General features: G+C 36.0%; 2 protein-coding genes and 1 pseudogene across 2 annotated transcripts; all 3 read right to left on the bottom strand.

The window, feature by feature from the left end:
- Positions 1 to 1140: 1140 nt before the first annotated feature.
- Positions 1141 to 4018, bottom strand: LOC132187243 (heat shock cognate 70 kDa protein 2-like). Its single transcript, XM_059601490.1, has 2 exons — positions 3578 to 4018; positions 1141 to 3051 (listed from the first exon to the last, which is right to left on the bottom strand). Exons 1-2 carry the CDS (start codon positions 3792 to 3794, stop codon positions 1268 to 1270), a joined length of 2001 nt encoding a protein of 666 aa, XP_059457473.1. The 5' UTR covers positions 3795 to 4018; the 3' UTR covers positions 1141 to 1267.
- A 1648-nt stretch (positions 4019 to 5666) lies between these two features.
- LOC132186709 (heat shock 70 kDa protein 18-like) lies at positions 5667 to 8566 on the bottom strand. Its single transcript, XM_059600726.1, has 2 exons — positions 8214 to 8566; positions 5667 to 8053 (listed from the first exon to the last, which is right to left on the bottom strand). Exons 1-2 carry the CDS (start codon positions 8425 to 8427, stop codon positions 5856 to 5858), a joined length of 2412 nt encoding a protein of 803 aa, XP_059456709.1. The 5' UTR covers positions 8428 to 8566; the 3' UTR covers positions 5667 to 5855.
- A 4341-nt stretch (positions 8567 to 12907) lies between these two features.
- LOC132188094 (heat shock cognate 70 kDa protein-like) lies at positions 12908 to 13781 on the bottom strand (annotated as a pseudogene).
- Between the last annotated feature and the right edge of the window lie 738 nt (positions 13782 to 14519).

The following is a 14519-nucleotide window of genomic DNA, read 5'->3' on the forward strand; positions in this document are numbered from 1 at the left end:
ACTCTAAAACATTCTTATTTTTTACATAACATCAATCACTCTTGAATCCTAGCAATTTGTTGTTTGAAATTACTAGTAAATATGAGATATGAGTTATGAGGCCTACTTGTTGTAATAGGTGGGTAAATAACTCAAAACCTATAGGGATAGGTAAGCCCCATAAAAGCTCACTCAAATTGTCTATCCAAAATTGCTATCGATTCGAGCTACAAAATTACAAAAAAGCTTTATATGCATGATTACGCAACCACCGCTGTAGAGCTCCTAGACTTTTCAATTGATGTTGGGATTGAATCCTGAAGGCCTAATTAAGTTGGCATCGAGCATAAACTTGTCTAATTGGGCTACCTTGACCTAATTAAATAGAAATGGTTAAAATATTGAAAGCGACCTAAGATTGATAAGGAAATTCTATGGGTTTGGCTTAGGTCTAGTTTTAAATTTGTAGTAATTTATTGTCTAAATTGCCATCACGTTTAATTACTAGCTAGCTAAATTGTTGCTAGCACTAGCAATATAGGTAGGTGCATGTGACAAAATGTCTTGATGATGCTAATAATCAATTTAACGTTATATAAATGTAAAATGTTTTTGTAATTTTAATAATATTTTGTATTTGAGATATTTGTTAATATTTTTAATTTTAAAAAAGAGAAAATAAAAGAAAAACAAAAATGTAAACAAAACAATTGTGCTTCAAGACGGCAACTAGGTTAGCTACTTAGTATTTAAGGAACAACATTGAGGTGTTAAAATTTTAAAATTGTATTGGTGGAGAACCCCACATACGTGTTTCACCCAATAAATGCATAATTTTGGCCAAACTTTTCTGTTATTTTTTATTTTTTTTGAAGCAATAACATCCTATGTGATTCTTTTTTTATTTTGTATTTTTTTTTTAATAAAAAATGGTATTTTTCTTCATAAAAATGGTTTTTTTTTTTAAATATAAAAAATAATCATTATTATGAAGAAAAATATCATTTTTTTTTAAAATACCAAATAAAAAAAGACCACATAGGATGTTATTGCTTCATAATTTTTTATTTTATTTTTTTTAACTTTTAAAAAAAATGACCACATAAAAAAACAAAAAATTTAAGTAAAATTATGCAAAACAAAAATTATGCATTTATCATTTCTCCTTTCATATATCTTCGGTGCATGCATAAACAAAATAAAAGTAGGAGGAAAAAGAGACAAATATCACACATTTTTCGAGAGGAGACTTTTAGTTTTACCAACGACAAAATGTCGACGCTAACAATCACTTTTTTTTTGTAGTTTTTTTGTAGGGAATGAGGTTGAGACCCACTTTTGCCATGTAATTAAAAACCGAATTTCCGCTTGAGCTCCCTTTCCTTTGTTGTCCTACGTCTTCTTCTGGTGCCATATTCTGCAACATCATGTCATCATTTTGTCCATTCTTTTGAATGATGGGATTGCAGATTAACTTCAGTTGAGTCAGTTTCTCCTCAAACTCATGTACCTCCGCGAGCTGGATGCCATCTAACCAATGAATTGCCTGGCCAATAGCTGCCTCAATCGTCTCCTTACTAGTAGTGTCAAGTTTGTCACCAATTTTCTTATCATTGATAATGTTCCTCATTTTGAATGTATACTTCTCCAAAGCCTCCTTAGCCGTAACCCCCTTCTTGTGCTCATCATCTTCAACCTTGTATTTCTCTGCATCCTCCACTATCCTATCGATCTCTTCCTTGGGCAGCCTCGCCTTGTCATTGGTGATGGTGATCTCGCAACTCGTGCCAGTAATCTGCTCTACAGCAGATACATTCAAAATACCATTGGCATCTATCTCAAAGCATACTTTAATATCAGCGACACCCTCGGGTGCTGGAGGAATGGAGGAAAGTATAAATTCTCCCAACTGATGGTTATCCACAGTTCTTGCTCTCTCACCCTCAAAAACAGGGAACAAAATAGAAGTTTGGTCGTCAAACCTGGTGGTATAGTACCGCTCCATCTTGGTGGGAATGTCAGTATTTCTTGGAATCACAACTGACATCTCACCTTCACCGACCTCCACCCCAAGGGACAGAGGGGTGACATCCAAGACTACAATGTTTTCAACTTTCTCATTGCCCATACTAGCCAATTTTGCAGCTTGAATAGCGGCTCCATAAGCCACAGCTTCATCTGGGTTGATGTTCTTGTTAAGCTGCTTTCCATCAAAGAAGTCCTGCAACAGTTGTTGCAGATCAGGAATTCTAGAAGAACCACCAATAAGAACAATATCATCGATTCCACTCTTGTCCATCTTAGCATCAGTTAAACACTTGTCCACAAGCTCAATAGACTTTTTGAACAAGTCCATATTAAGTTCGGCAAATCTGGCGCGAGTAATACTTAAGTAGAAATCAATACCCTTATACAAAGAATCAACTTCAATGCTAGTCTCATTTGCTGAAGAAAGAATCATCTTTGCTCTTTCACAAGCAGTTCTCAACCTTCTTAGAGCTCTTACATTTCCACTAATGTCCTCATTTTGTTGCCTATTAAATATTTTAACGCAATGCTCTAACATTCTGTTGTCAAAGTCTTCACCTCCAAGGTGAGTGTCTCCAGCAACGGCCTTCACTTTAAAAGTACCATTTTCAATGGTAAGTAGTGAGAGATCTACAGTACCACCGCCCAAATCAAAGATCAAGACATTTTTCTTGCCTATATCTATCTCATCAAGACCATAGGCAATGGCAGCGGCAGTTGATTCATTGATTATTCGCATGACGTTGAGTCCTGCAATGTTTCCAGCATCCTTTGTGGCCTTACGTTGTGAGTCATTGAAGTTTGCTGGTACAGTGATTACAGCATTCTTCACACTTGTGCCAAGATAGGCCTCGGCAATCTCACGCATTTTATTAAGGACCATAGATGAAATTTCCTCGGCAGAAAAATGCTTCTCTTCATCTTTATAAGTGACCACAATTATAGGCTTGTCTTCAGGGCCTTCAATGACTTTGAATGGCCAAAGCTTGATATCGTTTTGAACTAATAAATCACTAAATCTCCTACCAATTAAGCGCTTTGCATCTGCAAAATAAAGGAAAAATAATTTGATAAGACTAAAATAGAAGAAGTGATCACAAATCTCAATATTGATGAGCTTTTAAATTGCCATTTATTTTATTTTTTTGTTTTTTTCCGTCTTGCATTCCTTCAAACCAGCATATAGTTTGTTCAATTAAAGTTTAGCTAGGGGCTGAAATCTTAGACATATATGATTGAGACTATTGAGATGAATGATAAAAACCAGCAAATGCAAGATGCTATAACAACTTTCAGCCAAAAGCACCCATAGTAAGAAATTGTTAAAATAATAATTAAATTTACTTCTTTTTATATGCTTAAACTTTTGAAATAAGTGATATTTTAACATAAATCAACATATTCAGTGCTAAACTACCCCTAATTTTGCATATACTGATGACTCATGTTACAAGAACGGCCAATTAGAGAGTGTTTCCCAAAAAAAGAAAAAGAGAAGGAAAGAAAAGAAAAGAAGTGATGAAGAAGAAGAAGAAGAAGAAGAAGAAGAAGAAAGAGGGTGAGAGATTACCAAAGACAGAGTTATCGGGGTTCCTTGCGATCTGGTTCTTGGCTGCATCACCCACCAAACGCTCTTTGCGAGTGAAGGCAACATGAGACGGCGTTGTCCTGTTGCCCAGATCGTTTACTATAATCTCTACTCGATCACGACGCCACACAGCCACGCATGAGTACGTTGTCCCCAGATCAATCCCAATCGCTGGCCACTTATCTCCTTGGCCGGCCATTATATATCGACGTTTGGAAGATAACGGCAATATTGGAGTAGATGATGAACGAAGACTCTTGAGTCATGTGACATTTGTTTTGGTGTTATAAAAAATTCATTCATCGAACCAAGAAGGAAGACTCTGCAGAGTCAAGTCGTCAACTGCATTGAATGATTCAAGATGGCCCTGAGCGAATTGTCGGTCGGCGGTTGCTAGTGAATACATTAATGCATGAGAAAAGTCGTAAACTCCAGCTCCACAGACGTCCACCTCAACTGATCATCACAAAGTCTCATCCACAATTTCCACATGATACAAAATTTCACTTCCTCTCCTCCACAAACTCCCATGCGACTTGGGACCCGTCATACGCGGTATTGTATATAATAGCTAACCAAACCATGGTTAATATAATGCAATGCTTTTGGAGACATGATCAAGGAGAGGGTGGAGAAGTTGTGAGGAAGAAAGCTAGGGCAAAGCAAAAAGAATCTGCGAGAAAGTTTGTTTATGATGCATATTTTATTAATTATTATTTTAGAATTTTCCAATTTAATGAATTTCTTATGATATTAGATGCCGTAAACAGATCCATGATTTTTCACAGCCAATGGAAATAACTTCCTATAAAAAATAGGAAGAAAATGAATACTACTTCTTGGGTTGGGTAATGGATCAGCCAAAATGCCAATAAAGACCCCCAAAACAAAGAGTTAATTCTGCAGGCCCATGAATAAAAGGCCCAAATCTAATATCTATGCAAGCCCAGGGGAAAAAAGTAGAAGTCCAGTCATCTAAAGGTGAAGCCCAAGTTCCAAGAGAATGCGGCCGAGCTTAAAGCGCCAAGCCGCGTGCTAAGTAAATGTAGCCGAGCTAAGAGTGCCAAACCATGTTCTGTATGAAATGGCCAAGGCTGGCTTCGACAGGATCCACGATCCCACGATTTGCCACAATCCATGATCCCACTATCCACAATTTCAACATTAATTATTTGCATTGGACTCTTCGGGAATGTAGGGGCCGAGAATACAAGGCCATACTCGACTATAACCGCTACTTAATGCCCATAAAGAAAAGTTCCTATCAGGCATGTGGTTAATTATTCTCAAAAGAATTCATTAATTTGTTTTCCCTGTGAAAAATATTGACTGACTTAAACATTTGAGCTATTTCTTGCTGGCACACTCGACAAGCTCTTATCATACTTTCTCGAAAATTGTTTTAACAGTACTAAACGTCTGCATGCATATATTTATTCAACCTACGAAATTATCTCAACTATAATCTGTCTGTTGCAAATATACTCCGATCCTAGCAACAACGTACTTGGCTTCCCGCAATAAGCAAATAGTGGACCAATCATACACTATTTAGTATTAAAAATAGGTCTTGGGCTTAACTCAACCCAAAAGCTAGTTCAAGAGCTGAGGTTTCCCTTTACCTTTATCAATGGCTCATGGGACTTCCAACACGCCCCATCACGTGTGGCGGGAGGACATCCAAGCCAACACATGCGACAATAGGTGACGGTGGGCCACAACTAATTAATTGGGTTAGGCTCTGATACCATATTAAAAATAGGTCTTGGGCTAACTCAATCCAAAAGCTAGTTCAAGAGTTGAGGTTTCCCTTTACCCTTATAAATGGCTCATGGGACTTCCAACATTTAGTTAGTTAAAATTGAACAGTTGAAATCTGGTTGAGAATTCAAATTCATTCATTTGTTGATAATATTCACAATCTCAATGAGTTTTCAATTTTCATGCATGCTAGAATGCCTTGACATTCGTTCCTCTAAATACACACTTAATTAACATGTGAAAGCATTTTTATAGGATCTCCAATTCTTTCTTTCATTGAATCAAGAGTGATAAAGATCTTTATTGTAACCACTTTTTTCCCTATTCAATTAAAAAAAATAAAAGTGCTCAACATATTTTATGCCTATTAGACAAAGCAGTACACCAAGAACAACTGCGAAGAAATAATAATATATGTAAAGTGTAAATCTCTCCTCAATTAAACACACACACAGATACAAACACATAACTCAAACTTTCCATCCCGTCGTAAAATAAATCATGTTGAAGTGAACGCTTCAATAACACCAGTAACCGCAGAAACTGGATCCAAATTGAGGGCTGAAACAATGAGGTTGATACTCGTTTTAGCCGCTATCAAGCAAATCTTCTTTCCTCTTGAGCTCCCTTTCCTTTGTTGTCTTACGTCTTCCTCTGGAACCATGTTACTAATTGAATCAACCAAATCATTTTGTCCATTCTCAACCATATTCTCGAACATATTCTGCAAAACCGTGCTACTTGTATTAACCACATCATTTTGTCCATTCTCAATCATATTCTGCAACACCGTGTTACTTATTGTATCAACCCAATCATTTTGTCCATTCTCAAGAATCAAGTCCTTCACACATGCCACATGATAGCAATATTCGCCACAAGTCGATTCATAGGACCACCCACTGAACCCCTTTGATATTTCCATACTTCCACATTTTAGACACTCTGTTGAGATGTTTTCACTCAGGTGTAATGTCACTCCATCACCAATTAAGGTAGGTGGAAGATTTGTACAAGACGGGTCTTGTTGGGCCTGTGCTTCCTTGTTGAACCATTGTTGTCTATATATCTTTTCAATGGTGGGCTTGCAGATTAACTCCAGTCCACTCAACTTCTTCTCAAACTCATCTATCTCCGCAAGTTGGATGCCATCTAACCAATGAATCACCTCGTTAATAGCAGCACCAATTGTCTTCTTACTAGCAGCGTGAAGCTTGCCACCAATCTCCTTATCATTGAGCATGTTCCTCATTTTGTAAGCATACTTCTCCAAAGCCTCCTTAGCCCTAACCTTCTTCCTGTGCTCTTCGTCTTCAACCTTGTATTTCTCTGCATCTTGAACTATCCTTTCAATCTCTTCCTTGGACAGCCTCGTCTTGTCATTGTTGATGGTGATCTTGCAACTTATGCCGGTGGTCTGCTCCACCGCAGAAACATTCAAAATACCATTGGCATCTATCTCAAAGCATACTCTAACATTAGTGACACCCTTAGGTGCTGGAGGAATGGAGGAAAGCATAAATTCTCCCAACTTATTATTATCGACGGTTCTTGCTCTCTCACCCTCAAAAACAGGAAACAAAATACAAGTTTGGTTGTCAAACCTGGTGGTATAGTGTCGCTCCATCTTGGTGGGAATGGCAGTATTTCTTGGAATCACAACGGACATCTCACTTTCACCGACCTCCACCCCAAGGGACAGAGGGGTGACATCCAAGACTACAATGTTTTCAACTTTCTCATTACCCACACCTGCCAAGATTGAAGCTTGAATAGCGGCTCCATAAGCCACAGCTTCATCTGGGTTGATGCTCTTATTAAGCTGCTTTCCACCAAAGAATTCCTGCAGTAGCTGTTGCACTTTAGGAATTCTGGAAGAACCACCACTAAGAACGATATCATGGACTTCTCCTTTATCCATTTTAGCATCAGTCAAACATTTCTCCACAAGCTCAATAGACTTGTTGAACAAGTCCATATTAAGTTCATCAAATCTGGCACGAGTAATACTTAAGTCGAAATCAATACCCTTACACAAACCATCAACTTCGATGCTAGTCTCGGTTGTAGAAGAAAGAATCCTCTTCGCTCTTTCACAAGCAGTTCTCAACCTCCTTACAGCTCTGGCAATATTTCCACTAATGTCCTCCTTGTATTTCCTCTTAAATATTTCAATGCAATGCTCTAATATTCTGTTGTCGAAGTCCTCACCTCCGAGGTGAGTGTCTCCAGCAACAGCCTTCACTTCAAAAGTACCTTTGTCAATTGTAAGTAGTGAGAGATCTGCAGTACCACCACCCAAATCAAAGATCAAGACATTTTTCTTGCCAACGTCCATCTTGTGAAGACCGTAAGCAATGGCTGCAGCAGTTGGTTCATTGATTATTCGCATGACATTGAGTCCTGCAATGCATCCGGCATCCTTTGTAGCCTTACGTTGTGAGTCACTGAAGTTTGCTGGTACAGTGATTACAGCATTCTTCACACTTGTGCCTAGGTTGGCCTCAGCAATCTCACGCATCTTATTAAGGACCATAGATGAGATTTCCTCGGCAGAAAAATGTTTTTCTTCATTTTTATAAGTGACCACAATCATAGGCTTGTCTTCTGGGCCTTCAATGACCTTGAATGGCCAAAGCTTGATATCTTTTTGAACTATAGAATCACTAAATCTCCTACCAATCAGCCGCTTTGCATCTGTAAAATAATAAGAAAGCAAAAACGATTTGATAAGACTAAAGCAGAAGAAGCAACAAATCTCAATAGTTATGAGCTTTTAAATTGGCATGACTTTTTTATTTTTAACAAATTAAGTGCTTCCCCACCCTTCCCCCCCAAAAAGAAGCTGGGAGATTACCAAAGACAGAGTTAGTTGGGTTCCTGGCAACCTGGTTCTTGGCTGCTTCACCGACCAAACGCACTTCTTCAGTGAAGGCCACATAAGACGGCGTCGTCCTGTTTCCCTGATCATTTACTATGATCTCTACTCGATCATCCTTCCACACCGCTACGCACGAGTACGTCGTCCCTAGATCAATCCCTATCACTGGGCACTCTCCTCCGCCGGCCATTCACGAAGTCTCGAAGGTAATGGAAATGAAGTAGACGAAGGAAGACTCTGAGTGAACGGCACTGAATGGTCGTGATTCCTGAGCGAATCAGCCGGTAGCTATTTATATTATCACTTCATTTAAATTAAAGCAACTGTTGCCTGATGAAGCGCGTGAGAAAAGTAGCTCCACAGGCGTCCACTTCAACTCATCAGGTACACGTCTAATCCCCACAAGTCACATGATACAAATTTCAACTCCCTTCATCCACTGGCTTCTACATCGTTCTTTAATTCTTTCCCCCCATGGCCCATGAAAACTCCCGGGGGACCCCGGGAGGAATCTTTATGTGTGTTCTTTGTTCACATGTACCAAAGCTGATCAAATGCGTGTTGAGAAGACTGCGTCAAAAGATTCTTGTTTCCTCCTTTGGTACCGTGCTAATTAAGTTCATGCAGATAACAGGTTGCGTAATTAATAAGTTTATTAATTTGGAGTTTTAACTCATTGTACTCAAGTTCTTGCATTTTACGATTAGTTTTGAAATATTATTATTGTTCAATTAATGAACTTGAGCTTTAATGATGTATTAATGCAAGAAATCATCTTTTGTAAGAATTTGTAGGTTGATTTTAATAAATAAAATAAATCATCTTGTAAATTTGTAATTGTGAAGCTTGAAAGGAAAAAAAAAAAAAACTGTTATCTATATATGTGCAGATGTCATTTGATAGAAGATATTTTGGCCTTTTGTTCTTTCGGTCTTTCGTGCCTGATACATTGTTATTTTGTGGTAGCTAGATGGCATATCCTCCAATTGTCCGTTAATCAACAAAACGTGAAGAAAAATACAAAAGAAAGAAGGAGAAGGGAGGATGATCAGCTGCCAACTTGGGAGAAAAGTCTTGCGTAAGAAATTTTCCACAGTTGTTTCGATTCGATCCCCACAAACTCCCCGGAGGAATTTTATTTGTCTTGTTGTACGGAAGTTCCAACGAGGTATTCAAGTACAACTGATATACGCTAGCTGATGGAGTCTCGACTTGGGACCAGTGATACACGGCATTGAATAAGTAATAGCTAACCAAACCATGGTTAAATATGACACTAGACAGAATTAAGATTGTTAGCAGCATAAACTAATAAATTAAATATTGAAAAAGAATTCACGAACAGAAAAAATTACAAATAGAAAAAAGAAATACATTAATTACCCTAAATAAACAAATATAAAAATAATTTTGAAAACCTAAATTTAATTGATAGTTTAAACTGAATTGAAAAATAACAAAGACTAGTTACCTTTTATATAAGCTAGACACCTCCTAATTTACAAGGAAAATGAAAACTAAACCTAATTGAAAAAGAATGACATAATTCTAATAAAAAAAGGAAAACATAATCCTAATAGAAAAATGGAAACACATTCGTAATGGAAAAAAGAAAACTCAATCTTTATTAAAAGGAAAATTAAAACACACATAATTAAAATAATAGTTTTATCAATATCCTCCTCCATAAAAAAAAAAAAAAAAAAAAAAAAAAAATTAAAAAAAAAAGGTCTTCCTATAAAACACATATATGAAGAAAATGAATAGTACTAAACGTGTCAAAATATGACACGTTACTAAATTTTCAGTAGTTACGACTAATTTTTTAACATGCCAAACACATTACCATTGATACCTCACTAATCGTTAGTAACGTGTTAATACCCTTAACTCGTCACTAATGGTCCGTGCACAAAAAAAATATATTTTTGTAGTGTATTATATATAGTCACTCTTACGCAATATGAAAATAGTGGACCAATCATACACTATTTACTGGTATTTAGTTAGTTAAAAACAATCTGGTTGAGAATTCAAATTCATTAATTCGTTGATATTCACAATCTCAATATATATATATATATCTTTCAATTTCACACTTTCATCTAACAAATAACATAACATGCATGCCTCCTTCGAATTTTTCTTCATATTTTTGTTTCTTATATAGATCTGTCATTCTATGTGGATTCAGGGTTTCTGCCTTATGGATTGGGTTCATGGTAGTATTTAAAGAAAGAATAAAAAATATATATATTTGACTAAAGTGGAGAAAGATCGAGGTAAAAAGGTTGATCTTTGATTCATTTAAAAAGTGGCTCTCACTACTAGTATTCCTGGACTCAGCAATGTTGAGCAAAAAAGGACAAATAAATCATATATTTTCATCCTTGTTTGAAAAACGACGTAAACAAATTTTACTAAGGACGTGGTTTAAGTCAGCAAAGATGGCCAAATTGTGTATTCAAGTTTCAACTAACATTACTTGTTAGGTCATTTTAGATATAATCATATGATTAATTTTTATCATTCAATTATGTATTATATGGATATATACTTGTATTAATCATAGATATAATTATATATTGTATACCAATTAATTATTGTATATTAATATTTTTTTGAGAAATACTTAATAATCAATATACATTGACTATTGTTAATTGTTAATCAATAAATAATAAGTAATATACTATATAAGATATTTTTATTAACGCATTATATACACATATATTTATTAATTAATATGTATATATAATAAATATATACGAGTCGCGCTAATTATAAGCGAGCCGAGTTTTATACGGGTATGGATCATTTAATAATTAAGTTTAGTTTCGTGTCCACGAGCAAATCATTTAACAATCGAGTCGACTACGAGCTAGCCGAGCTCGAGTGAGCTCACGGGTAGTTTTGTTCTTTTATATTTTTCAAATTATCATTAATTATAATTAATTAATTAATTGCAAATTGGTGACTTGCCATTGTGACACGTCACCAAATGGTGACGTGCCGGTGTGCCACGTCACCAATTGGTGACGTGTGATTATGTACACATCACTAATTTATATTCATTTCAATTTTTTAGTTTTATTTTTTCCTTTTTCGAAAATTTTTTAATTGTTTTTAAATTGGTGACATGTTAATATTTAACACGTCACCAAAAAAATAGTGATGTGTGAGAAAGTGACACGTCACCAATTGGTATGTGTGAAAAAATAAACATTGTAGACACGTTACTAAATCCCGATTTTTTTTGTTGTTGATTTTTTTCCAAATTTTATTTTGTTAGGTTGGCCACTTGGCGGATTGGGGTTAGGTTCTTTTTTTTTTTCAAATGTTTTCGCAACTGCTTTCACACCATGATTAATATCTTTTTTAGGCCAATACATACCATATATGATTAACACAAATCAACTTGCAGGTTAGATACTTGCCCCAATCTAATTACTTAATTAAGCTCTATTTGGTTTGCGGAATAGACCATTGGAATAGACTAGCTAATCCTAAGTATAACTATGCATTTGTTTGATAACACACTATTTCTAAGAATAGTTTATTTCCATGGGACTACTAATTAATTACATACACACAGGATTATCTAAGCTATTAAAAAATGAGTGGGTTAGCTAATCCTTAAGGAATGAAATACATTTTTCAAAAATACCAATATAATTTTTTTTTAAAATTTTATACTTAAAACAAAATAAAAAATATGAAAAATAAAGTGGGTGGCTTGACCACCCATTGGGGTTGGTCGGCTACCCATAGAAGAGGTTAGAGGTGGTCGGCCACCCTTTTTATTTTAGGGTTTTTTTTTTATTTTTTTTTATTTTTTTTTTTAATATGAGTTTGAAAGAAAAATAATAATATGGATCTTCGTAATTTTGATTCAATTCCAATATTTGCAGGTGAGTTGTTATCAAACTAAGGAATATGAATAACCTTTTTTTTTTTTCTAATTGAATAAGGAAAAACAGGTTACAGGAAATATGAATAGCTATTTTATTACGCACTCTTCTATTCTTTTTTTAGTAGTAGCTATTCATTTTCTAATGGACTAGACATTCTACGAGCCAAACGAGGCCTTAATATTTTAATTTTTTTTAATTAATTAATGTATAGTCGTGGTAATCCAATTCATGTAGCTAGTCCTATTTTGCCTAAAAGTGAACCATCGTTTCCATTTATGTACGTAGTGAGGAAAAGTGAACCTGCACGGACCAGTTGATTCCATGGAAGCCAAACGAGACAAGTTACACAATGACAAAATTTCCAGAGCAAAATCTACCCACATGTTGTGAATACTGGTCTTGATGAGAAGTTTGATGAGGGAGAGAGACTCTTGGGGTTCTTGGGTATGTGTGAAAAAATAAACATTGTAGACACGTTACTAAATCCCGATTTTTTTTGTTGTTGATTTTTTTCCAAATTTTATTTTGTTAGGTTGGCCACTTGGCGGATTGGGGTTAGGTTCTTTTTTTTTTTCAAATGTTTTCGCAACTGCTTTCACACCATGATTAATATCTTTTTTAGGCCAATACATACCATATATGATTAACACAAATCAACTTGCAGGTTAGATACTTGCCCCAATCTAATTACTTAATTAAGCTCTATTTGGTTTGCGGAATAGACCATTGGAATAGACTAGCTAATCCTAAGTATAACTATGCATTTGTTTGATAACACACTATTTCTAAGAATAGTTTATTTCCATGGACTTCTCCCTTATCCATCTTAGCATCAGTCAAACATTTCTCCACAAGCTCAATAGCCTTCGTGAACAAGTCCATATATATTGAGTTCTGCAAATCTGGCACGAGTAATACTTGAGGAGAAATCAATGCCATTATATAAAGAATCAACTTCAATGGTAGTCTCGGTTGCAGAAGAAATAGTCCTCTTTGCTCTCTCACAAAAAGTTCTCAACCTCCTCAGAGCTTTGGCATTTCTACTAATATCCTTCTTGTACTGTCTCTTAAATATTTCAACGAAATGCTTTAACATTCTGTTGTCAAAGTCCTCACCTCCGAGGTGAGTGTTTCCAGCAACAGCCTTTACTTTAAAAGTACCTTTGTCAATGGTAAGTAAAGAGACATCTGTAGTACCACCACCCAAATCAAAGATCAATACATTTCTCTTATCAATGGACACCTTGTCAAGACCGTAAGCAATAGCTGCAGCTGTTGGTTCATTGATTATCCTCATGACATTGAGTCCTGCAATGCTTCCAGCATCCTTTGTGGCCTTACGCTGTGAGTCATTGAAGTTGGCCGGGACAGTTATTACAGCATGCTTCACCGTTGTGTCCAGGTAGGCCTCCGCAATTTCACGCATCTTTCTTAGGACCATAGATGAGATTTCCTCTGCAGCAAAATGTTTCTCTTCACCTTTATAAGTGACCACAATCATAGGCTTGTCGGCAGGACCTTCAATGACCTTGAATGGCCAAAGCTTGATATCGTACTGAACTAAGGAATCACTAAATCTCCTGCCAATTAATCGTTTTGTATCTGCAAAATAAATATGAGAAAAAGGAAAAATGATTCAACAAGACTGAAGTAGAAGAACCAACGAATCTCAATTCACTAATACTTTGTTATGGTGGCATAAGACAATATTTTGAAAAGGACTCGGCATATTAACTATAACAAATGCAATCTCAATATACCTATAACAAATGTAACCTATAAATAGACTCGGCACATTAACAGTTCTTCAATATACCTATAACAAATATAAAAAGAAAAAGAAAAAGAAAACACTCTTGGCATATTAAGAAATGGAATGAAAGACCGGCACAAGATCAATGTAACCTCATAGGTTAAAGTAAAACAACTTAGGGGAAACTTCAGTTTGCCTCCTTGAACTTCCAGCTGATTTGGCAAGACCTACCTCAACTTTCAAATCTCTCATTTTGAACCCCTGAACTTTGATTTGCTCTCATTTTAGACCACTCTATTACTTTACACCATTAAATTTATTTTTATGCCCAATATACCCTCACTTGAAATTATACTGTTTTGGCCTTAAAACTACAACACCCACCCCAGCCCAAAACGACGCCGTTTTGGGCTAGACAATTTTTTATTTTTTATTTTTTTAAAATGAAAAAGAAAATGAATTTTTTTTTTAAAAAAAAAAACGGAAGGGTGCTCGAGCCACCCTTTGCCGGACCACCTTGTTTTGGCCAGCCACCCCCATGCTCGGTATAGGGGTGGAGGAACCACCCCCATGGCCAAGGGGGTGGTCCGGCCACCCCAAAAGGCCAAAAACAAA

The sequence above is a fragment of the Corylus avellana genome, chromosome ca7, assembly GCF_901000735.1.
Source record: "Corylus avellana chromosome ca7, CavTom2PMs-1.0".
NCBI classification, from domain to species: Eukaryota; Viridiplantae; Streptophyta; class Magnoliopsida; order Fagales; family Betulaceae; genus Corylus; species Corylus avellana.